Source organism: Electrona antarctica, assembly GCF_951216825.1.
Source record: "Electrona antarctica genome assembly, chromosome: 15".
Lineage (NCBI taxonomy): Eukaryota > Metazoa > Chordata > Actinopteri > Myctophiformes > Myctophidae > Electrona > Electrona antarctica.
In genome coordinates this window covers 8,192,260-8,216,580 of record NC_136796.1, presented here as the reverse complement: position 1 = coordinate 8,216,580, position 24,321 = coordinate 8,192,260, and the positions used below count along the sequence as shown (strand labels likewise).

The 24,321-nt window shown below is 43.2% G+C and overlaps 1 protein-coding gene across 1 annotated transcript in view; it reads right to left on the bottom strand.

The window, feature by feature from the left end:
- Positions 1-1,676: 1,676 nt before the first annotated feature.
- LOC306938733 (uncharacterized protein) overlaps positions 1,677-24,321 on the bottom strand; it is a 33,949-nt gene continuing 11,304 nt past the window's right edge. Inside the window, exons 14-31 of the mRNA XM_079523000.1 lie at positions 22,418-22,536; positions 22,189-22,279; positions 21,686-21,828; positions 20,948-21,070; positions 16,727-20,414; positions 15,962-16,083; positions 15,781-15,879; positions 15,285-15,345; positions 10,542-10,664; positions 8,835-10,211; positions 8,669-8,743; positions 8,185-8,330; positions 6,992-7,126; positions 6,606-6,663; positions 6,132-6,209; positions 5,863-6,000; positions 5,706-5,768; positions 1,677-5,291 (exon numbers count right to left, since the gene is read on the bottom strand). Of these exons, the coding sequence (XP_079379126.1) occupies positions 3,160-5,291; positions 5,706-5,768; positions 5,863-6,000; positions 6,132-6,209; positions 6,606-6,663; positions 6,992-7,126; positions 8,185-8,330; positions 8,669-8,743; positions 8,835-10,211; positions 10,542-10,664; positions 15,285-15,345; positions 15,781-15,879; positions 15,962-16,083; positions 16,727-20,414; positions 20,948-21,070; positions 21,686-21,828; positions 22,189-22,279; positions 22,418-22,536 (8,771 nt within the window). The 3' untranslated portion in view covers positions 1,677-3,159. The remainder of the gene's footprint in view (positions 5,292-5,705; positions 5,769-5,862; positions 6,001-6,131; positions 6,210-6,605; positions 6,664-6,991; positions 7,127-8,184; positions 8,331-8,668; positions 8,744-8,834; positions 10,212-10,541; positions 10,665-15,284; positions 15,346-15,780; positions 15,880-15,961; positions 16,084-16,726; positions 20,415-20,947; positions 21,071-21,685; positions 21,829-22,188; positions 22,280-22,417; positions 22,537-24,321) is intronic.

The window sequence follows — 24,321 nt, the reverse complement described above, 5'->3', positions numbered from 1 at the left end:
ACCATTGGCCCTGATATTTTATCAATTCTAAACTGTTCCCTGGCCACAGGCGTTTTCCCAAGTAGCCTTAAACATGCCCTGGTGCAGCCCCTACTGAAAAAACCTTCCTTGGACCCCCTCATCTTAAACCATTTTAGACCTATTTCAAAACTCTCTTTTTTATCTAAAGTTTTAGAGAAAGTGGTTTCTAACCAATTGATTTCTTTTATGAATTTTAACAGTACGTTTGAAAAATTCCAATCTGGTTTCCGCACCCTCCATAGCACTGAGACTACTCTTTTAAAGGTCACAAATTACCTACTCCTTGCGGCTGACTCTGGGGACTGCTCAGTTTTATTTTTGTTGGATCTCAGCTCCGCTTTCGATACGGTTGATCACCACATTTTAATAGAGAGACTGGAGCACTGGGTTGGGATTAATGACCTGGCACTCTCCTGGCTGAGCTCCTACCTTATAGTCCAGTAATAATGTAATTTGACCTCTAACTAATTGCAAAAAAACCAAACTCAACTGATTTTGCATCTTCAATATATCCTGAATAACAGAAAAAAAGTTGCCTGGAATTGTCTGAGGGAAAAGTGTTGAAAATGGCCTGTACAGTATGGCCACCATTGACATCCTATTATAAGGCAATATTTTCAAAATTTCCTTATGCTTTAAGTAGCATGTGACATATCAAACTATGGGGTTTTCATGATGCTGAATCCATTCCAAGCATTAGTTTTGCGTAAAAACACTAATTGGGCTAAATTTGGCCATAGCAACTTGCCCAAATGTGCTGACATCATCACAGTTTGGCAAGTTGCTATGGCCAAATTTAGCCCAATGAGTGTCTTTATGCAAAACTAATGCTTGGAATGGATTCAGCATCATGAAAACCCCATAGTTTGATATGTCACATGCTACTTAAAGCATAAGGAAATTTAGAAAATATTGCCTTATAATAGGATGTCAATGGTGGCCATACTGTACAGGCCATTTTCAACACTTTCCCCTCAGACAATTCCAGGCAACTTTTTTTCTGTTATTCAGGATATATTGAAGATGCAAAATCAGTTGAGTTTTTTTTTTTTGCAATTAGTTAGAGGTTGATCCTGTATTTTCCATAGATTTCCTGTACTATTAGGGGTAGGAGTTTGTCTGTCACTATTGGAGAGGCCTCCTCCTCTCGGGCCCCCTTCACCTGCGGAGTCCCACAGGACACTCCTGTCGTATCTGATGGAACCACATTTCATCAATATAGCCTAAAGCATGTTAAACTAGACAGACTAAATTCACATCTAAAATTGTAGGCCTGAATAATACTAGCCATAGTGACCAACAGGACGTGTGTGTATAGACATTCAGGCACCATTCTTCACAGCTTGCACCTATGCTAAATAGCTAGGCCTACTTTGATCTAGGAGCATTTAGACCAGAGGTCTCCTGTTGTGCTTCCTGTGACCACACCTAACATTTTGGTTTTGGTGTTAACGACTGTCTGTTTCAAATGTGTATTGGGATTTGGGCTTGTATAAAGACTCTACTAAAATGCCTATCTGTGTTAGTCAGTGGCTCACACGCCGTGAGGCGGGTGGCCTAGGCCCATGCAGGAGAGATGATCTGTACTTTGTGTCTGCAAATAACTCAACATTTCTCTTGCACAACAGAAGGGACAACTAAAACATTATTTTAGGTAGATGACCGTAGATCTGCATTTATTCAGAAAATAAAAATAAAAAAACATTTTGTTTCACATTAAACAAAATACATTGAAATATCCATTTAATGGATAGACAAAAAAACATCATTTTGAAAACATGGCTCAAAAACAAAGCATGTCTCTTTTTAAAAACCTAACAAACATTCATTCTTACTAATACAGGGAGGGCACCTGTAATTACTTACAAAAGGTCTGACATCAATTACTGTACATTGGAACATTCATTAACTTTAAAAATAAACATCTTTCTTTAAACAAATAAAGCTTATTTTTTACCCTGCTTCTTCAATGTAAAACTTCACAGAAACATAAGTAGCTTAAGACAACATGGCTGACCTCCGGTCAACTGACACCAACAACAAATTAAGAGTCATCGTGTCCTTCCCTTACTGTCCTCCATTATCCCGAGTGGACGTCTGTCCTCCATTAACCTGAGTGGACGTCTGTGGCCTGACGTAAAAATAAAAAAATCGTTCGCTCTGAAAGAATATATATATATTCAAAGATTTGTGCCGCATTTTTACGATTTTTCAAAAATAGCAGACCTACAAGATCGTAGCGCGCCACTCAGTGCCGCGCTATGAGCTTGTAGATCTGCTATTTTTCAATAGCTAATGTATGACATAATGCTTAGTTAAAACACCAAAAGGGGTTCCCATCCAGAATGGGTTAACCTGAGTGGACCTTCCGTCCAAAATCACTGACAATGTGGCAAGTCCAGCAGCTCTTCTTTCATCAGCACCTGTGATACTCCAGTCCCCCCATAACATTTTAAATGTATGCAAATCATTTACAATTTGGATGCAGTGATAATCTCAAGGGACACTCTGCTGGTAGTTTGTGTATCCACAATAAATAAATACATAAATATTTTTTTTAAAAAGTAAAAGAAATAAACAACGTCATCGTTAAGGCTCATTCATAGTCTGGATTTTCGGTGGTGAGGTGACCACCGAACTACAACATGACGTCACGAGCCGCGGTGAAGAGCAAACCACCGCCACCGCCCTTCTCTGTTTTTACTCACCACCGCTCAACGTTATTTCAGCTCTGGTGGTCACCTCACCACTGAAAATCCAGACTGAATGAGCCTTTAAGCTGACATGATGCAAGAGGTTATGGTAAGAGGAATATTGCAATGGCAAGCAGTGGTGATACAAGTACTCACATTCTTTACTCAAGTAAAAGTATAAATACTGCAATGTAGAAATACTCTTTTACTATTACGTATGTACGTAATAAAAAATGTAGGCTACTTCAGTTAGTACAAAAATATTGGTTTGCGACCATAGGTCGCAGATTACTATGAAAACCTGCATTGCATGTCAGTCACACTTCATGTCAGTCAGTCCGTCAGTGGGTGTCTCCATATATGAAGATTAAACTGTCGCTGGTGAACAGAACAGTAAACGCCAAAGCACCAGTGGGTGTTATAAGAGACAGCGTTTCCTGGGACATTATTGCGGCTGCTGTTGTCTTCGCATGTCAGGCCAGACTCCTGCAGGTGCATTGGTGGTATAGGTGCCTCCAGTCATCACAGCATGCACCGCCCCCTGCTGAGCGGGAGGGGGAACACTGTAGTTTACATACTGTGAGAACACGGGGTGTTGCACTGGAGCTTGGGGAATACCAGCGGGCCCAGTTCCATCTGTCCAGTATCCACCTGAGACATTACTGTTCTGGGTCCCAGTTCCAAACGGATATCCATGTGAGACATTACTGTTCTGGGTCCCGGTTCCAAACTGATATCCATGTGAGACATTACTGTTCTGGGTCCCGGTTCCAAACGGATATTCATGTGAGACATTATTGTTCTGGGTCCCGGTTCCAAACTGATATCCATGTGAGACATTATTGTTCTGGGTCCCAGTTCCAAACGGATATCCATGTGAGACATTATTGTTCTGGGTCCCGGTTCCGGGTGGAATTCCATGTGCGATGTAAGAGTTCTGGGTCCCAGTTGAGCTAGGCAGATAGCCATGTGTCACATTATTGTTCTGGGTCCAACTTCCGGACGGATATCCATGTGTGAAATAATTGTTCTGGGTCACAATTCCGGATAGATTTCCATTTGTGAAATAAGGGTTCTGGGTGACTTGACCGTAAGGATAAACTGGGGTGCCATAGCCTGCAGCTGGCAGGGAGTTACAGGGGCTTACCGTTGCTACGGTGGGTTGATTGATTCTATAATCACCATTATTAAATTGCTGGCTAGCTGGCTGAAGAGGAGAGACTGTGGTTTTACTAGCCTGCAACACTTGAGTAGTGTCTGTTTGAATGCCTGTGGTGTAGTGGCTTTCTGGAGACTGGTCATAATCAATGACTTTGGCAGACACGCTTACTGGCATGAACTGCCGGTTCTCGTAGTTCATGGTGTCGTCATCCACAGACTTTGTGGTGGCAAGGTTAAACTTAAGCACGTTGATACTTTGGTTTTGTTTGGTGATCGGAATTTGACACTTTGAGTCCAATTGTATCCTGGGCTTTACACGACCTACCGAGATTTGGGTGGACGTTGAAGTCGTGGCCACAATGTCAGTGATCTTTCTTCTCTTTCTTTTTCTTTTTTTTCTCTTTTCTTTTTCTTTTTTCTTTTTTTTTTGAGAGACATCCTTCTGTAACTGCTTGGCTCGCACTGAAGATGTGTGCCTATACTTTTTCTTGTCAACGATGGATGTCATTGGTTCACAAGAGGGAAGGTCTTTGTTGGTTGCGGGGGACAGGGGGACAGCGATCACGGAGGTCAACTTCAGTGGTGGAGAGGCTTGTTTAGTGCCGGACTGAAGTTCTGGCTGTGGCTCACGTTCATACAGTGAGGAAACTATGAATGAAGGCATGGTTGACGGCTCAGTAGATGCAGCTGAGGCTGGCTTTGTTGGAGACCATTCAAGTTTAAAGTTAGAGGAAGCTAATGTTTTCAGTGAGTTCAAGACCAACTGTAGTTTAAGTTGAGGCCGCATTTGTGAAGGCTCACCGTGCGGCACTTCAGAAACCAGAACTCTAGGTACTGATGCAGTTTCTACTTTCACTCCGGCCTCTTGGTGTTGGGGAGAGGGACACTGGCTTGGTTCTGCTTTCTCTCTGGCTCCCTGGTGTTGGGGTGAGGGACACTGGCTTGGTTCTGCTTTCTCTCTGGCTCCCTGGTGTTGGGGTGAGGGACACTGGCTTGGTTCTGCTTGCTCTTTGGCTCCCTGGTGTTGGGGTGAGGGACACTGGCTTGGTTCTGCTTGCTCTTTGGCTCCCTGGTGTTGGGGTGAGGGACACTGGCTTGGTTCTGCTTGCTCTTTGGCTCCCTGGTGTTGGGGTGAGGGACACTGGCTTGGTTCTGCTTTCTCTCTGGCTCCCTGGTGTTGGGGTGAGGGACACTGGCCTGGTTTTACTTTCACTCCGGCCGCCTGGTGTTGGGGAGAGGGACACTGGATGGCAGGTGATGAGAAGTTCGAATAAGGACCTGAAGGGCTGTCATGTGTGCCACGTACATCAGGAGACTTCTGCCATGGGGAAATCCTTCTCCGTTTGCACGTCTCTCCATCTCCATTCAATGACACGTAATCTGATTCCAAACCATGTTTCACAGTTTTCCTAATGTCTTGGGGAGAAAAAAAATCTGTATGTTAGGACCAGACTGTCACGCACCGGGAGACGTATTCAATACGAAAGCATGTCAAACATGACTTGATGATATATTTTAATAATTTGGTCTTGACTTGTGTAGTATATTGTTGACAAGCATTTTGCATGGAGAGAGAACGATGTCCAAGTTATTTCTTCTTTTGCCATAGCTGTTTTTATTTAACATCCGAACAGAAGGATCGAGCCCCTTCCCGGCTGAAAGGCAAACAAGCGTGGTATGGAAGGAACTGAATTTAACGAAGAATCTAGCCTTCGTGGAGAGAAGTGCCGCAAGCTGTGTTTGGTGTATCTCCATACATGAATAAATCATGACCCCTATTGATATCAGGAGAACAAAACAAGTTGTGGTCCAGTAAGCGTCAGTATTTACCAGTATGTCCAGAGAAACAGGGGTCGGTGTGGTCTTCCTGTTTCACCTCCTTCTTAATGGTGACTGGAAACAGCAGAGAGACAATTTAATTAGACCATTTATACATGATTTTATATTCAACATTCTATGTGTTGGGGGGCATGTTGACCTCACAAACCTGTTATGTTTGAGTTGTGAGTATTCAGGGTTGTGAGATGCTCAGGGATCGGCTCAGTCTTCACGATAGCCAAATTGATCGGCGTCGTCTCAATCAGACTCTTTTTCAAATGTGCATTTTCTTTGTTGTGCGTCGCTTCTGTATTTGAAACAATGATAATAAGATTATCAACTTCTGCTCAACAGAAGGCAGAACAACGACATGTCCATCTCATCCTAACATTGTTTTAGTGGAACATAAAGCTTGTCTGTAGATGGAGAGGTTCTCACCTGGTGGTTGTTGGTCAGCAGGTGGACAGGAGGAGGTCACATTCTGTTGTCTCCAGATGTCCTGCAGTATGTTGATGCCTACAGACAACAACAGTGAGTTAAAACAGCACACATTCAAAACTTTAACGCCAACGCCCCATATTCTTGGGGAGCACTGACAGAAATAGCTTATAATCTACAAGTTCATGTGTTGCAACATGACATGTTGAGAGCTGTTCGGGTGAAGATATATTTGTAGAAGGAAACGAGACATGGCATCCCTATTTTGGACATGTTTTCAAACAAGAAAGACAAGAAAGAAAGAAAGAAAGAAAGAAAGAAAGAAAGAAAGAAAGAAAATAGCTGACCTAGCTGATCTACTCACCACATGCCACAATGCTACAAGTGGTGATCTTGTAGATCAGCTACTTGTCATACAGCAAAGTATATACTGGGGTAAAAAGAGATATAATAAAATATGAAGAACTACTGTACCTTCACTGAATGGAGCAGATTTGACACGATGATATGAGTTCTTGTCAAGCAGTATAACCTTGACAAGAGAAAACAAACAAATACAAACATTATAGTTGAGGCCAGACTGGAATGTGAGTTTTAAAATCCAAGCACATATTTAGATAGGTCTGCATCAAACACAAAATGTCACATATTGTCTGCTCTTTAAATCGCAAACAAATTCAAACTAAAAGATTAGAAGATAAAGGTACATCACAAACTATACAATATTGTAGTTTGTGGTATATTTGCCCTTCGAATGTGTATAGTTCCATTACAGTTTCATCACCAGCTGTAACACAAAGGTGATACCACAGGCAGCAGAGGTTAACTTCATGGTATACCACAACTATCTAAATGGTTACCTCAGCATCCATTTGGTAAAACTGTTCCCGTACGGCGACTTTGCCGATGGCGGCCTCAAAGCCTTCCATCTTCTGTTTCTCATTCCAGTCCTCCCGATTCCTGATTTCAGCCATTATACTGGAGCAATTCTGCCACTAACACGAACATACAGAAAACAATTCAGACCATATAGTTCAACACAGACACAGCTCCACTGTCATATTTGTCAAAGGTTAAACAATGTGACATTGATTGATTGATTGATTGATTCATTCATTGAATACTTATTGCAGAAAAAAGAACAGTGCACATACAGTTCAATACAAGGTATACCAAGAGGATTTAATACCCAAGAAAGCCTATGGCTTGTTTCCATTGGGGTCCTTCATATTCAATTCATCAGAACACTGATGAATTGTGTTGCTAACCAGACCGGTCCAGACTACTGCACGGGGAAAATGTACCTTTGTACTGACATGCAATGACATTATGAATATAGGGGTGCATACTTAGTTTAGACTAGTCATTGGTTAGACATGGGTTAAGGTTAGGTTTAGGTGTGCTGCCCCGTGGGAGGTTAGGGTTAGGGTGAGGGTTTGAGATAGGTTGTAGTTGTAGCCAGGACTAATGACTTGGTGCCTATTGTATGAGTCTGCTGAAACAGATTTCTGAACACTTCAGAAGAGTTCAGAAATCTGTTTCAGCAGACTCTCGCAGATTCTCCTTTCATTTTCAATGGTACATTTTACCATTGAAAATGAAAGGAGAATATGCGTCATATGTGTCTGAACAAATCAGCTTTTTGTGGAAACAACCATTAAAAGGTCTTGGGGACGCAGATTCTTAGAACGTAAATATCTCAGATTCTTCTTTTTAGACCAAAAACAAGCTTGATTTGAGGCTCCTTTCTCGAAATGATATGATCCTAGCTTACAAAAAGTATGTTTTGGGTGAATTAAATGACAATCGCGGGACAAGTTACATAGCAGATTTCTACTTCCTAATTCAAACTAAGAGTGCTCGCCATTGAAAATACATTGTGGCGCTCAGAGCCACCACTATATGGGGCTGTTGGTTCCTTATATTGCAAAACTATCCTGTGACAACCCTGGTGTAAAGTCATAGAAATTCACTCAGATGTTAGGGTACAATTCCTCAGATTCTTTCCTCAGGAAAAAAAAGGGCTCCTACAAGTACTGGAGAGGCCACTGACCATATAGTTGAGCTGGTGATCGATGCTGGTGATGTGTCCACATATGTGGTTGATTTGGACAGTTTCTTGGCAGCTACGACACATGTAGAATGGGAAGAGTCTCTCAGATATGTCTCCACACTGACACTCCAGCACTGAGCTCAGACCTGACACACACACACACACACACACACACACACACACACACACACACACACACACACACACACACACACACACACACACACACACACACACACACACACACACACACACACACACACACACACACACACACACACACACACACACACACACACACACACACACACACACACACACACACACACAGAGAGAGAAAGTTTAGCTTTTTCTTCATAAAAGGGTAAAGTTGATGCATGTAATTGTTTTGGGTGAATCTCTTACACCATGGTAAATCCTTGTTTGACACTCCTGCAACCAATCACCAAAAAAGGATTTTCAGGGCAAACAAACAAACACTCACCTACGACTCGCATTCTCTCAGCATCTGTTAGCTTCACTTTGAGGTAACAGGACACACGGCTGGTAATCAATTTCCCTGTGAGAGACAGACAAGTCAACCAATAGATACAAACGTACACAGAAAGTGAAACATGACATAAATGCAGTGACTGACTCGACCCACGTACTTGATGAATTGTTAAGGTGCACCGGTTGCAAAACTGGTTGCAGGTGTCCAATGTCCAAGAACGACCGTCTATCTGGACATTCCAATGGATTCTGTGTTTCCTCTACTTTTATTCTTTTTCTCTCCCTCGGTTCTGGGTCCTGTGGTTGTATACCAGGGTGTTGAGGTGCTCTCTGACTTGTACCAGAGTACTGAGGAGCCATGGATTGTGTGCCAGAAGCCTGAGGAGCCTGCTGCATTGCACCAGGGTCTGGAGGAGCATCCTGCCGTTCCCTGGAACCCTGAGGACCTCCTTGCTGCTTGTTAGAGTCCTCAGGAGCCACTGGCTGTGTTCGGGTGTCCTGAACAGGCACTGGCTGTGTTCGGGTGTCTCGAAGAGCCACTGGCTGTGTCCTGATGTCCTCGTTAGCAACTGGCTGTGTCCTGATGTCCTCGTTAGCCACTGGCTGTGTCCTGATGTCCTCAGTAGCAACTGGATGTGTCCTGATGTCCTCGGTAGCCACTGGATGTGTCCTGATGTCCTCGGTAGCAACTGGATGTGTCCTGATGTCCTCAGTAGCAACTGGATGTGTCCTGATGTCCTCGGTAGCCACTGGATGTGTCCTGATGTCCTCAGTAGGCAATGGATGTGTGCTGATGGCCTGAAGAGCCACTGGATGTGTCCTAGAGTCCTGAAGAGCCACTGGATGTGTCCTGGAGTCCTGAAGAGCCACTGTATGTGTGCTGATGTCCTCAGTAGCCACTGGATGTGTCCTGATGTCCTGAAGAGCCACTGGCTGTGTCCTGATGTCCTCGGTAGCCACTGGCTGTGTCCTGATGTCCTCGTTAGCCACTGGATGTGTCCTGATGTCCTTGATGTCCTTGTTAGCCACTGGATGTGTCCTGATGTCCTCAGTAGGCACTGGATGTGTCCTGATGACCTCGGTAGCCACTGGATGTGTGCGGATGGCCTGAAGAGCCACTGGATGCGTCCTAGAGTCCTGAGGAGCCACTGGATGTGTCCTGGAGTCCTGAAGAGCCACTGCATGTGTGCTGATGTCCTCAGTAGCCACTGGATGTGTCCTGATGTCCTCAGTAGCCACTGGATGTGTGCTGATGGCCTGATGAGCCACTGGATGTGTCCTGATGTCCTCAGTAGCCACTGGATGTGTCCTGATGTCCTCAGTAGGCACTGGACGTGTCCTGATGTATTCAGTAGCCACTGGATGTGTCCTGGAGTCCTGAAGAGCCACTGGATGTGTCCTCGGGTCCTGAGAACTCTCTAGCTGAACATCACAGCTCTGTGGACCTTCTGGCTGGGTGTCAGGGGGTAAGGTGTGCACTAGTGAGGCTTCTGAGCCAGTGGCCAAATTATCTGGGATGTGATTTGGTTTATTACCTACGGATGGTGGGAAGGGATGGAAGTGATAGTTATAAGGATGAGTGCAAATAAACGATGATGGGTCAGAGACAGATGGAGATGAGAAACAGAACAGCATAAAGGCTGACAACTAACAAAGTCAACATATCTTCTTTATAGAGCACAGCAGTGGTGGCCATTTTGTTTGGTTCCACAGATAGAAAGGGCTATTCATTCAGCCCACAAAGCTTTCCGAAAGTATACAAATTAATTATTTTAAGCCATCCTGACTCCTGGTGAAACATTTGATTCTGTGTAAAAAAAATACAGACTATTACAGTTAGTTACTATTACAGTTAGTTACTATACCAGTTGACATGTCCTGATGTTTCAGGCTCTCTGGTTGAGGATTAGTTGCAGAAGGTGAATCCTGTGACGCTCTCTGCTGTCTCCCCCGCTGTCTCAGCATGATGGCTTTTAATTTAGCCAGGGCTAAAGGAGAAAGAGCACAAACTAAACTCAAAACTCAAAGCTGAAACGCTGTCATAGACCCAGGTTACATTACAACTTAAAATAAAAGAATAAAAAACTAAATACAAATGAACTAAACTAAAAATAGAATTGCATGTAAAATATGATGTCACCCTGATCCTACCCTTTTCAGCTTCTATAAAGAATTAAGACTAAAACGAAATACAAACATGTATGTGCTATTCGGTTTCTTTTCTTTAATCGTTTATTGGGACATTTAAGAGCAGAATAACCTTCCAAATAGACTTCCATCCCGTGTCCCCCTAACATTCTCCTCCAAGTGCTACTGTAAAGTCAAAATTGCCTCCACACACACACACACAGGTTGTGTGAGAGAGAAGGAGCACACACTGACTGGACAACTGCTATTCTCCAAATGGTCACAGACACCTGAGACGGTTAAGCTGAGAATAGGACAAATGGACTGCGTGCGTCCTTGTAGTGAATCAGCTGTCCTCACAGCAGGGGCCAATCCCAGCGTCTGTCAACTAAGGCTGTACCCTAGCCCTGTTTTTAGGACTCGAACTTCGGCAGGAATTTTCGAGCGAACATCGAACCATTTGTTTCCAATTAATTAATTTCTCCGAGTGCTTTTAACCAGGCTGCAATTCAACACGAGATATCCGCCTTGAACATGATTAGCACAGCGCCCTCTCTTTATGAATCTCTCTCGTCTCTCCCAACACACACACACACACACACACACAGAGCGTCAAGTGCCTCTGACATTAGCCGCAATTTGCAACTCTAGATTTTTTTATAATGGGATGAATCTAGAGTTGCAATACCCTCCATTGACTCCCCACTCATCATTTTGCGTTTGCGATCTGCTTGTCTTAAACGACGTTAAACTCACCAACATTGCAGCTGTAGTCCAAGCTTGAATTATTCTCTTTCAATCTGCAAAGCTTGTTTTTCATAAAAATCCCCCGTAGACATGTTATGAGCTACTTTCTGTCAAGAAGAAGAAATGTTGGAGTTTGGAAGCGCTCGTTTGTATTAAGGGGTCGCGCTGCTGCCTCCTGCATTATGTGCAAATGCGAAACAGATGCATGCAGGGACGTTCAGTGACTTACGACGAGCGCTTCCAAACTCCAGCACTTAGAAAAATAATCACTTGCACAGAATTTCTTGACAGAAAGTAGCTCATAACATGTCTACGGGGGATTTTTATGAAAAACAAGCTTTGCAGATTGAAAGAGAATAATTCAAGCTTGGACTACAGCTGCAATGTTGGTGAGTTTAACGTCGTTTAAGACAAGCAGATCGCAAACGCAAAATGATGAGTGGGGAGTCAATGGAGGGTATTGCAACTCTAGATTCATCCCATTATAAAAAAATCTAGAGTTGCAAATTGCGGCTACTCTGACATGTGCTCCGCGAAAACAGCTTATCTCCGAGCTCATCATTCTATAAAAATGAGCCATGATTTCTCAAGCAGCCCCCAAAACAAGGTAATTGTGAGTACCTGTACGACTGTCCATATTTTTTGTCAGACCAAAAATCCTTCCCAATGTCTCTGTTAAGCTTGCTGGCAGGCAGCTAAGACGAGAGTGTAGCTTGCTCGTTAGCTGTCACTCGTTCATTAATTTGTTCCACCTGTGTACTCTACTCAGAAGCGCATTGAGTGTGTGTGTGTGTGTGTCTGTCACTGTGTGTGTCTCTTCTGCTGTCATGCAGGACTTTCAAATTATTGTAAACACAACATGAACATAGTACTCTTATGCATATCGCATATTTTCGAGTAAAATAATAATACATTAATAATACAAATATTTAATATAAAAAAAATACGAATGGTTCAAGCCCATTAATTAAGATTCGAGTGCCAACCCTAACGAGCCAGCCTTACTGTCAACAGACCACTTGCCCAGCTAGGCTGCTGAAAGTGAGATTTAAAAAAAAAAAGAAAAGCTGCTCCTCTGACAACAATAGTTCATTGGCTGCCCCATTCGCACCTTTTTCACCAACTACAAAAGCTGCAGACGCAACTCGTACATATCAATGGTCCATGTGTGACCTGTTAAACACAAACGTGCCTACTGTAGGCTAGTCTGTAGGCAGATAGGCTACTGTGTGTTGACACGTCGGAACCAGTAAATTATCGACACAACTACAGACTACAGTAGTTGTTACTGTTGTTTTATGGTCGTTTTAATTAATTAATTTGTCACGATTTGACTCTCATACACTCGACTATAGCTGTATTCTCACGTGCGTGCACGTGACATCATTAAATTGCCATGGTACCGGGGGAAACATTACACCACTGGGCATAACCTGACCGTACCGTACGCACCGAAGAGACATTAGATCTTAACCACTTTGAATCTGGCATCCTTGCATGTCATTATAGGCAAATAAAAAAATCTACAAACTAAAACTTGTGAGCTTGTAGATTGTCTATTTTGGTGGTGTGCATCTACATCACTACATGTATATGTAACTACATGTATCTATCTTGTGTTTATGGCCTAATGTTCATGCTTAGCTCTGCTTATTCTGATCACTTCCAGTGCAACTCCAACAGTCTCAAGAACCACATCCAACTCCAAACGAAACCCACTGGACACGTCTCCAGTGTAACTCCAGCCAAATCCACCGCAACCCTCTCCAAACATATCTACGACCACCTCTAAATCAAGTACAACTCCAGCCATCTCATGACAGTATCTATAAAATCTCTCTGTGAAAGTCACGCCTTCGTAACTGGAGCTGCTTTTAAATCTATGAGCGCTTCAGGTAAGGCTTCCCCGTGCCTGTGATGCAGCTGCCCCCAAAAATGAAGTCGCCTCCAAAACGTTCGAAACCACCAACCTCAAACCTACGGAGACATCTGTGACTGCCACCAAAACCCACTCGACCTTGATTACCTGTCAAACTACCAAAGATGCCTCCAAGACTGACCATATACAGACCTATGCGAGGTCAAATAGTGATGATACTACAAGTACAACCCTTCTGCTGCTTCTCTCACTGGCCGCAGCCGTGTCTCCTGCATCTACGTGTGGGAGCAGCCCTGTAGTAACATCAGAATCCACAACACATGAACCTGCAGTGGGTCAGTAAAATAACTTTAACCCTGGCATCCCTATTTTTGGCAAGCGGCAAAGAAAGGCTTCACAATCTTTCTTGCTTGCTTTCTTAAGATCACAATAAAGCAGTAAAATATATATTTTTTTAAAGAAGAAAAAGACTTGAAATTACACCAGTGGTTCTCAACCAGTGGTCCGGGGACCACCAATAGTCCTTGAGGGGGTGGTCCCCAGATAAATGATGGAGAGTTGGTAACCAAATGGACCCTTATAGATCTTTAACTTTTGAGAGTGTAAAATGAAACCAATACAGCATGGAATTGGAATTGTAGACAAAATCTTATCCAACGACAACAAAATATTCTTTAGTTTTGGGTCTGAGAGGCTAAATCTCATCAAAAGGTGATCCGTGCCTCAAATGCCAAATGAATAATGGAACTTGATATGAAAAAGGTTGAAAACCACTGCATTACACGAATCAGTGCTTGACCTTTCAGGTTTGGACTTCCTGGTTTGCGTCATGTACAAGAAAAGGATCTCAATCTTATATTGTCAGCTGTGCGAGATCAAGTCAGGAAACAAGCACCACAGGTTCGGCACCCAACACTGATCAAATTACGTGGCGAGTGATGAAAACGTTCTAATTTATATGCTGTTTTAGGAAAATGGTTGGATTTCTACATGTTAACCGTATGTTCTGAATGATGCATTTAGAGGTTCAAGCGGCCAGAGTTGACCGCAGATCTATCGGACACAGAGATTATGAAGATTGTCACTGAGTTGGCTGAGAAAGACACAGGCAGCACGAAGCAGGTAAATCACACCAGAGGTTGTTGTACAGGCCCCCGTTTAAATAGGCACTGTATAGAGCGTCGCAGTCCCGCCTCCTACCCTGGACCAGGAAATGAAACCCAATGCATTTTTCCCATAGACATTTCTTAAAGTATTTATTTAAAGACGGTTACGCCGCGGACAAAGCCAACTCGAGTCGTGACAACTCATGACAACACAAACAATATTTTGGACCAAACAAATAATTACAAAGAAGAAAAACAACAAAAAAAGTGTTCTTCTTTCTAATTATTTGTTTGGTCCAAAATATTGTTTGTGTTGTCATGAGTTGTCACGACTCGAGTTGGCTTTGTCCGCGGCGTAACAGTCTTTAAATAAATACTTTAAGAAATGTCTATGAAGAAAATGCATTGGGTTTCATTTCCTGGTCCAGGGCAAGGATAGTCTAAGAAGGATGAGACGCGAAGACCGTACGGGCGACGCCATGTTGCTTTGGAAGGAAAGAAACATGCGCAGTTGAGACCAGGAAGTTGGACATGCACAACTGCGCATGTTTCTTTCCTTCCAAAGCAACATGGCGTCGCCCGTACGGTCTTCGCGTCTCATCCTTCTTAGACTATCCTTGGTCCAGGGTAGGAGGCGGGACTGCGACGCTCTATAGTGACATGAAAATATGTTTTGGTTTAAAATGAAAGAAATCCAAAATGTCATAATCGTAAAATGTATTCAATGTTCATGTGTTCACAAGTTTTACCTTCTGGTACGGCTGCTTTAGTCAGCTTTTCATATTCTCTCTCACTATTCATCCTCACCATCTATGCAAAGAGAAAAGAAACAGTCATATACTGTATGTATGGCAATCAATCTGATCATCATGTCTGTCCATTCATATATTTTGTCTCTGTGTGCGTGCTGGGGGGATAATGTGTGCCCGAGTAGTAGAGTGGTGAGACTTGGTGGTTTTCAAAGTGCGGTCCAGGGACCTCGAAATGTCCTTATGGGTGTTCCAAGAGGTCCCCAGCCAAACGACTAGTAGTTTAATTTAACCATAGTTCAATTCACTTGAAATTATCACACTACAAAATGTGTTTGTGACTATTCGAACAATATGTTTCCATATCACCACTATGAATCTGTTCCTCGGGTACGATTACGACATTTTGGATTTATTTCATTTTAAACCAAAACATCTTTTCATGTCACTATACAGTGATTTAAACGGGGGTACAATAACCTCTGGTGTGATTTACCTGCTTTGTGCTGCCCGTGTCTTTCTCTGCCAACTCAGTGACAATCTTCATAAGCTCCGTTTCCGATAGATCTGCAGGCAACTCTGGCCGCTTGAACCTCTAAATGCATCATTCAGAACATACAATTAACATCCAACCATTTTCCTAAAACAGCATATAAATTAGAAAGTTTATCACTCACCACATAGTTTAATCGGTGTCGGGTGCCGAACCTGTGGTGCTTGCTTCCTGCCTTGATCTCGCACAGCTGACAATAGATTGAGATCCTTTTCTTGTACATGACGGAAACCAGGAAGTCCAAACCTGAGGTCCACAAGCAAGCACACAGGGTTCTGATTAGTGTAATGCAGTGGTTTTCATCAACCATTTTCATATCAAGTTCCATTATTCATTTGGCATTTGTGGCACGGATCACCTTTTGATGAGATTTAGCCTCTCAGACCCAAAACTAAAGAATATTTTGTTGTTGTTGGTTAAGATCACAATTCCATTTACATGGTGTATTGATACAGCATGGCTGGTACGTACCATTAGGAGATATAACACGCAAACGTTGATCAAAATAACAATTCAAATAATAACAAATAAACAATTGTGTAGACGTCTTGTAAATTAAGTAATGCAGACAATCATTTACCTCGAGCGTAAAAAAAAAACGGGTCTATTTGGTTTCATTTTACATTCTCAAAAGTTAAAGATCTATAAGGGTCCATTTGGTTACCAACTCTCCATCATTTATCTGGGGACCACCCCCTCAAGGACTACTGGTGGAGAACCACTGGTGTAATTGCAAGTCTTTTTCTTCTATTTTAAAATATCTTTTACTGTATGCTTTATTGTGATCTTGAAAGAAAGAAAGAAAGAAAGAAAGATGCATTATCAGATTGTGAAGCCTTTCGCCGCTTGCCAAAAATAGGCATGCCAGGGTTAAAGTTATTTTACTGACCCACTGCAGGTCCAGGTGTTGTGGATTCTGATCGCCTGGTGGATTCTGATGTTACTACAGGGCTGCTCCCACACGTAGATGCAGGAGACACGGCTGCGGCCAGTGAGAGAAGCAGCAGAAGGGTTGTACTTGTAGTATCATCACTATTTGACCTCGCATAGGTCTGTATATGGTCAGTCTTGGAGGCATCTTTGGTAGTTTGACAGGTAGTCAAGGTCAAGTGGGTTTTGGTGGCAGTCACAGATGTCTCCGTAGGTTTGAGGTTGGTGGTTTTGAATGTTTTGGAGCCGACTTCATTTTTGGGGGCAGCTGCATCACAGGCAGGGGAAGCCTTACCTGAAACGCTCATAGATTTAATAGCAGCTCCAGTTACAAAGGCCTGACTTTCACATAGAGATTTTATAGATCCTGAGATGGCTGAAGTTCTACTTGATTTAGAGGTGGTCATAGATATAGTAGGTTTGGAGATGGTTGCGGTGGATTTGGCTGGAGTTGCACTGGAGACGTGTCCAGTGGGGTTGGCGTTGGATGTGGTTCTTGAGACGGTTGGAGTTGCCTGATGTGATATGGCGCAGGTAGATTTGGAGGTGGTGGCTCGTTTACCTGATGTGATCGTAGCTTTAGATGCAACTCGCTTAGATGTAGTAGGTTTCGAAATGGCTTTGGCAGATTTGGAGATGGCTGGAGTTGTTTCTGAGAAGATTGCAGTAGGCTTGGACATAACTTTAGTGGAATGTTGAACTGTTGCACTTGGTTCAGAGGTGGTCATTGTAGATGTAGTACATTTGGAGATGGTTGCAGTGGATTTGGCTGGAGTTCTTGAGGTGGTTGGAGTTTCACTAGTGGTAGTCTTGGTCAGGTGTGACTTGGCTCCGGTAGCATTGGAGATGGCGGATGTTGCACTGGAGGTGGTTGTAGCATGAGATGGGGCTACAGGGTTGGATGTGGTTGCAGTCGTTTTGGAACAGATGGCATGTTTTGTGTTGGTTGCAAGCACATTGGAAGTTGTCATAACTTGTTGGTTGGTTGCCCTTTTTGAAGTGGATTTGGATGTTTTGGAGGCGACTCCATTTTGGTGGGTAGCTGCAGTATCACATGCCCATGAGACAGTCGGGCTGGAGATGGTGGCAGGTTTATCTGAAGCGCTTGTAGCTTTAAACACAACTCCCACAGATGGAGTAGGTTTTGAGATAGTTGTGGTGGATTTGGACAATTTGGAGATGTCTGGAGTTGTTTTTGAGAAGGTTGCAATAGGCTTGGGCATGACTGTAGCGGAATGGCAGACTTTTGTACTTGCTTTAGATGTTGTCGTAGATGTAGGTTTGGATATGGTTGTGGTGGATTCAGACATGGCTGCAGTTGTACTAGAGATGTGTGCAGTGGGTTTGGAGTTGGCTGTAGTTCTTGAGATGGTTACAGTTGCACTGGAGGTAGTCTGAGGCAGGTGAGACTTGGCTCCAGCAGAATTGGAAATGGTCGATGTTGCACTGGAAATAGTTGTAGCATGAGATGGGGCTACGGGTTTGAACGTGGTTGCAGTCGCTTTGGAACGGATAGCATGTTTTGTGTTGGTTGCAAGCACATTGGAAGTTGTCATAACTTGTTGGTTGGTTGCCTGTTTTGAAGTGGATTTCGATGTTTTGGAGGCGACTCCATTTTGGTGGGTAGCTGCAGGATCATATGCCCTTGAGACAGTCGGGCTGGAGATGGTGGCAGGTTTATCTGAAGCGCATGTAGCTTTAGACACAACTCCCACAGATGGAGTAGGTTTTGAGATAATTGTGGTGGATTTGGACAATTTGGAGATGTCTGGAGCCGTTTTTGAGAGGGTTGCAGTAGGCTTGGGCATGACTGTAGCGGAATGGCAGACTTTTGTACTTGCTTTAGACGTGGTCATAGATGTAGGTTTGGATATGGTTGTGGTGGATTCAGACATGGCTGCAGTTGTACTAGAGATGTGTGCAGTGGGTTTGGAGTTGGCTGTAGTTCTTGAGATGGTTACAGTTGCACTGGAGGTAGTCTGAGGCAGGTGAGACTTGGCTTCAGCAGAATTGGAAATGGTCGATGTTGCACTGGAAATGGTTGTAGCATGAGATGGGGCTACAGGTTTGAACGTAGTTGCAGTCGTTTTGGAACGGATGGCATGTTTTGTGTTTGCTGCAAGCACTTTGGAAGTTGTCATAACTTGTTGGTTGGTTGCCCTTTTTGAAGTGGATTTCGATGTTTTGGAGGCGACTCCATTTTGGTGGGTAGCTGCCGGATCATATGCCCTTGAGACAGTCGGGCTGGAGATGGTGGCAGGTATATCTGAAGCGCTTGTAGCTTTAGACACAACTCCCACAGATGGAGTAGGTTTTGAGATAGTTGTGGTGGATTTGGACAATTTGGAGATGTCTGGAGCCGTTTTTGAGAAGGTTGCAATAGGCTTGGGCATGACTGTAGCGGAATGGCAGACTTTTGTACTTGCTTTAGACGTTGTCATAGATGTAGGTACAGTTGCACTGTAGGTAGTCTGAGGCAGGTGAGACTTGGCTTCAGCAGAATTGGAAATGGTTGATGTTGCACTGGAAATGGTTGCAGCATGAGATGGGGCTACAGGTTTGCATGTGGTTGCAGTAGTTTTGGAACAGATGGCAGGTCTTGAGTTTGTTGCATGCACAGTGAACAGAAGAACTTTTTGGTTGGGTGTCGTTTTCGAAGTGAAGTTGTATGTTTTGGAGGTGTCTTCGTTTTTGTGGGTAGCTGCGGTATCACATGCCCCTGCGCTAGTCGGGATGGAGGTGGTGGTAACAGGTTTATCTAAAGCTCTCATAGATTTAGGCACAACTCCCATAGATGCAGATGGTTTGGAGACGGTTACAGTGGATTTGGACAAGATTGTAGTGGAATGGCAGACTGTTGTACTTGGTTTAGAGGTGATTGTAGATGTAGAACATTTGGAGATGATTGCGGTTGTTTCAGACATAGCTGGAGTTGCACTAGAGATGTGTGCAGTGGGTTTGGAGTTGGCTGTAGTTATTGCCATGGTTACAGTTCCACTGGAGGTAGTCTGGGTCAGGTGTGACTTGGCTCCAGTAGAATTGGAGATCGTGGATGTTTCACTGGAGATCGTTGCATCATGAGATGGGGCTACGGTTTTGGATGAAGTTGCAGTAGTTTTAGAACTGAGTTCAAGTTTTAATTTGGTTGTCCCAACTTGTTGGTTTGTTTCCATTATCGAAGTGGATTCAGACGTTTTGCGGGCAACATCATTTTTGTGGGTAGCTGCAGTAGTATCACAAGCCTGTGCGACAGTCGGACTGGAGATGGTGGCAGGTTTATCTGAAGTGCTCGTAGCTTTGGACACAACGCCCATAGATGTAGAAGGTTTGGAGATGGTTGCTGTGGATTTTGAACTGAGTTCAAGTTTTGAATTGGTTGCAAGCACGTTGGAGGTTGTTGTAGTTTTACTATCGGTGTGTGACGTGGCTGTGACAACGTTGCCTTTGGAAACAGTTTTGGATGTATCTTCACTTTGGCAGCTGTTGGAGAGTTCAGTTAATTCAGCCACAGTCCTGGATATGTTATTCATTTTGAGGTCTTCATTCGTTTTTAGAGAAACATCCATTGTTGTGCTTGTGCCGGCTGCTTTCAAAGGGTATTTGGCAGTAGCTTTCTGGGGTTGGCTTGTGGATGGGTACTCCGTCACCTTTAAAATAGCACACAATATTATGTTGGTGACTGTTTATTTAACACCTTTAAAATGACAGGATAACTATTCCCCATTATTTCAAAAACTGAAACAGTTATTTACAATCAGGTTTACTAAAAGTAAACCTGGGAAATGGATGGAAGTATGAGAGTTCTGAACCCCTTCAATCTGGGACAGCATGTGTTATTTAATGTTGCTATGTCATTTATTTAGAAGGCGTTTTTAGAATCGACTTCAGGTCTAAACAGGATTAATCTTTATTTCATACATGGTCAAATTAGAACTTCCCATTGTCTACTTTGTATAATAACAATAGCCTACTGCTATGCTAGGTGTTGGTTAACACAGTTGATAATAGATGAAGGAATTAAATCTAACTCCAAAATATGGAGTACCTGCAAGCAATCCCTGGTCAATATCAATACAGTAATGGTCACTGCACTGTCTCCAGTAGCCAAGCAACCAGCAAAGTGGTTTATCCAAGATTTTGTAAAAGATGCTGATAAAACATTAAACAACTAAAACATTACCTTCAATGTTCCCCATCCCTCGTCTCTCTCCACCTGTTGGGCCAGGTCTCGCAGCTCTCTAGGGTGCAGATTAGGTTCCACATCGGTTGGCCAATCACGGACCATACGAGGACGCAACGTTTTCTGCAAAAAACAAACACTCTCTTATTATTGATTCAAACACACTTACAAGTGGACACAAATCTACCTCCGACAGTCTCAGGCTGAATGGGCAACTTCTCTCCTCTGAGTTCCCCCTTTATGCACAAAGCATACAGTGTGGTGACATAAGTAGTACATGACTGACTACGTGGTAATAACATAGATCTTGCCTGCCATTAATGTAGAGTTCTAGGCCGGCTCTAACAGCAGAGATCGCCAGCAGCATTATGTCCACTCTCTCATGCCTGAGACAAGACTGACTCAAATAATCTAACCTGGGCCTCTGCTTAGTGGCACCAACCATTGTTTTATGACAGGTTCACTCTATACATTTCACCTCAAGTGAAAATAAACAAAGAACCTTTTGATTCTGAACACTGTATGGTGAGCACCTCGCCATTTTCCATACCTGGGACATACCGTTTAAACATTGTTAAGCCTGATCAATCGTACTACAACTTCACAATGCGACACATCGTGACGTGTAGTGAGCTTGTAGATTGTTTCTGCATACAATATTAACATAACATGACAAAGTATGAATTGAGCATTAGAAATGGTTCTCCTTTGCCACCACCACATGGCTCAGATACTCACTATGTAGTTGTAGCGGTGTGTGGAAGATATGATGTGAGACATGCACTGGGAATGGATGACGACTCTGCAACAGCAGTGGCAGCGGAAATAGTTGTAGATGTTCTGCTCCACGGGATACCGAAACTCTGTCATCATGCCCAGACCTGGACCACAGTGTCACAGAACAGCCACATAGAGTAGAAGATGATCATTAATGCTCATCTGAACCAAAACAGGACAGGTTGTAATAACGTTGTGGATACTCTGAGTAACTATGTTAATAAGTTGACATGATGTGTGCAGTTTGCACGCAGGGTATTTGGCCGTTTTACGTGGACGCTAGCGGTCGTTAGCTAAATATTATTTTATTTTATTTTTTCTGGATAAACCACAATAAATCAAATGTCGTTCTCTCGGGCAAGGCTACCTGTGCAACGGTAAGTTTATCTCGTTCTTTCGTTCTCAGTATTCAGGGAGTAGGTAACTAGGAACATTTAAGAAAATACAAAAAATTAGATGCTGACCAATGACTGGCTCCGTTCTGTCAGTGTCGTTGAGGTAGTGCAACAGGGCTGTGTTTGTATCTGCAGGGTCCATGATGTCCTCTGGAGTGACCTGGGGGTGACACCTGTCGGTTGGTGGCTGAACACTGAATGGCTTGTCCTGGACAGCAGAGATGAGTGTACTTGGCCGGGGTCGACCGTCAGATGTGGACGGAAGGGTTTGAAGGCCCTGGGGATGCGTGGGGCTGACCTGGATGTTGTTGGTCACTTGAGAAGCAGCCAGGGTGTCTGCAGGTTGATGAGGAGCTTTTGGTTTGGGTCCATGCAAAGTTTCTTCTTCAGCAACGAGCTCTTTCTCTTTCCTTAAGGCTGTCAACACACACAGAGAGCATAATGGACAAGTTCAAACACCTATCTGTACCAAGTAGACCGCTAGAACTATACTGCACATGTAAACAGAGCTGCTACCTTTAAACACATCTTAAATATGAGGCTTTTTTGTATACTATTTAAATAATCTTGGGAAAAATTTTGCTATTTGACCCAAAGTGACTAGAAACGCTATTTGTTTCAAAAAAGCTTTATACCCTGCATAACATGTATACAACGACGCAATGTGAGCTAGCTCTGTTTACACAATGCTGTACCCCCTCCGACTGCAATGTAAACGCATGTTATCTCATGCCAATAAAGCTCATTTGAATTGAATGGTGGGAAAATGGCCTTTAGAAGAGATGCTCTGAATAGTGAGTGGAGAGGTTGTATCTTGTCTTGTTAGGGAATTTTTCATGAATGTACTCTTCACGATATGTAATCCCATGATTCAAAGTACTTCTTTATGCCTTATTTAGCTCCTTTCTAACTTTAGAGTTATAACTGTCTGCCTGTCTTTAACTAGACTTATTTAAAGCTGCTCACGTATACTGTACCTCTGTAGTTGTAATAGCCCTATGCCCACACCATAGCCTCAGGTGCGTTGGAAGATACATAGTGACAGCTATATGTGATCTATGTTTCATGCTATGGTGAACATGGCCATTTTTAGGCCTCTTGCAGCAGTTCCTAAACTAAGGGCATTATTGTTCTACCTCGACCACGGCCATCTCTCTCTCTCTGAAAACAAGCGAGTTGCATTGCATGCTTTGTGAGCTTGTAGATCTGCTATTTTCTGCCTATAGATTTAAACTGGTTACACAGATTTTCGGATTTCAAAACATTTTAATTACTTATTTTGTGGGGACATGAAAAGGTTTGAGAACAACTGGTCATTGGCACTCAATCAACATAATCAGAACTCCAACAGAAAAGGTTGGAAATATACACAGTATAATGAAAATATCGCAAATAAGTATAGGAAATAGAAAGGCCAACCGGACAAGCCATGGTTCACAGACGCTCATTGACAGTCCTGTTTCAGGGATAAAACAGCACCAATGCAAGAATGCAGAGCATTCCTTGAGTTCTTGCAACAAAACAGTTGTAAAACCGCAACAATGAACTCCTTGCAACTAACCATTGGGGATAGTGCATGGTTGCAAGTAGTTGCATGTGATCTAGATTAGGAGATTAGAAGACCCTCGGTCTGGAGTGGACCTAATGTGTGGTGGTGTGTGACGATTCATCTGAAGTAGGCTATTCCCTTGGTAAAGTAAAGTTTACAAAGTGTATTACACAGACAGGGATTTAGATATGGCTCTGGGAAATACATAGTGCTGGACAAATGACGTGACAAGATATAGAAACGTGACAAGAATAAGATAAGAATAAGGACGACCTCAGTCAGCTCACTGGCGCCATAGATAGGCATATCCCGTATCAATAACGAACATGCTGTTATTTAGACTTCATTAGATGCCCATGGACAAGTCCGTCCTTGATGCAAGTCATAACAGCAGCAAAAAGTTGCATGGCGAATCATTGGTGCGGTTTGGGCTTTAGGCTATTCAAAAACACGCTATATGTCTCCATCAACTAGCTATGAGATGCCCAAAGTAGGCTACTGTGTGACTGGAGTGGAAAAATGTAACGGTACGGTAGTCCCGTCCCGATATCCTACACGTGTCTGTAATTCCGACACTTAAGGAACAACAGACATGCCTTTACATTTTTAGAAAAGGGATCTTACGTTCTTAATACGGGACGGACGGCGAGACT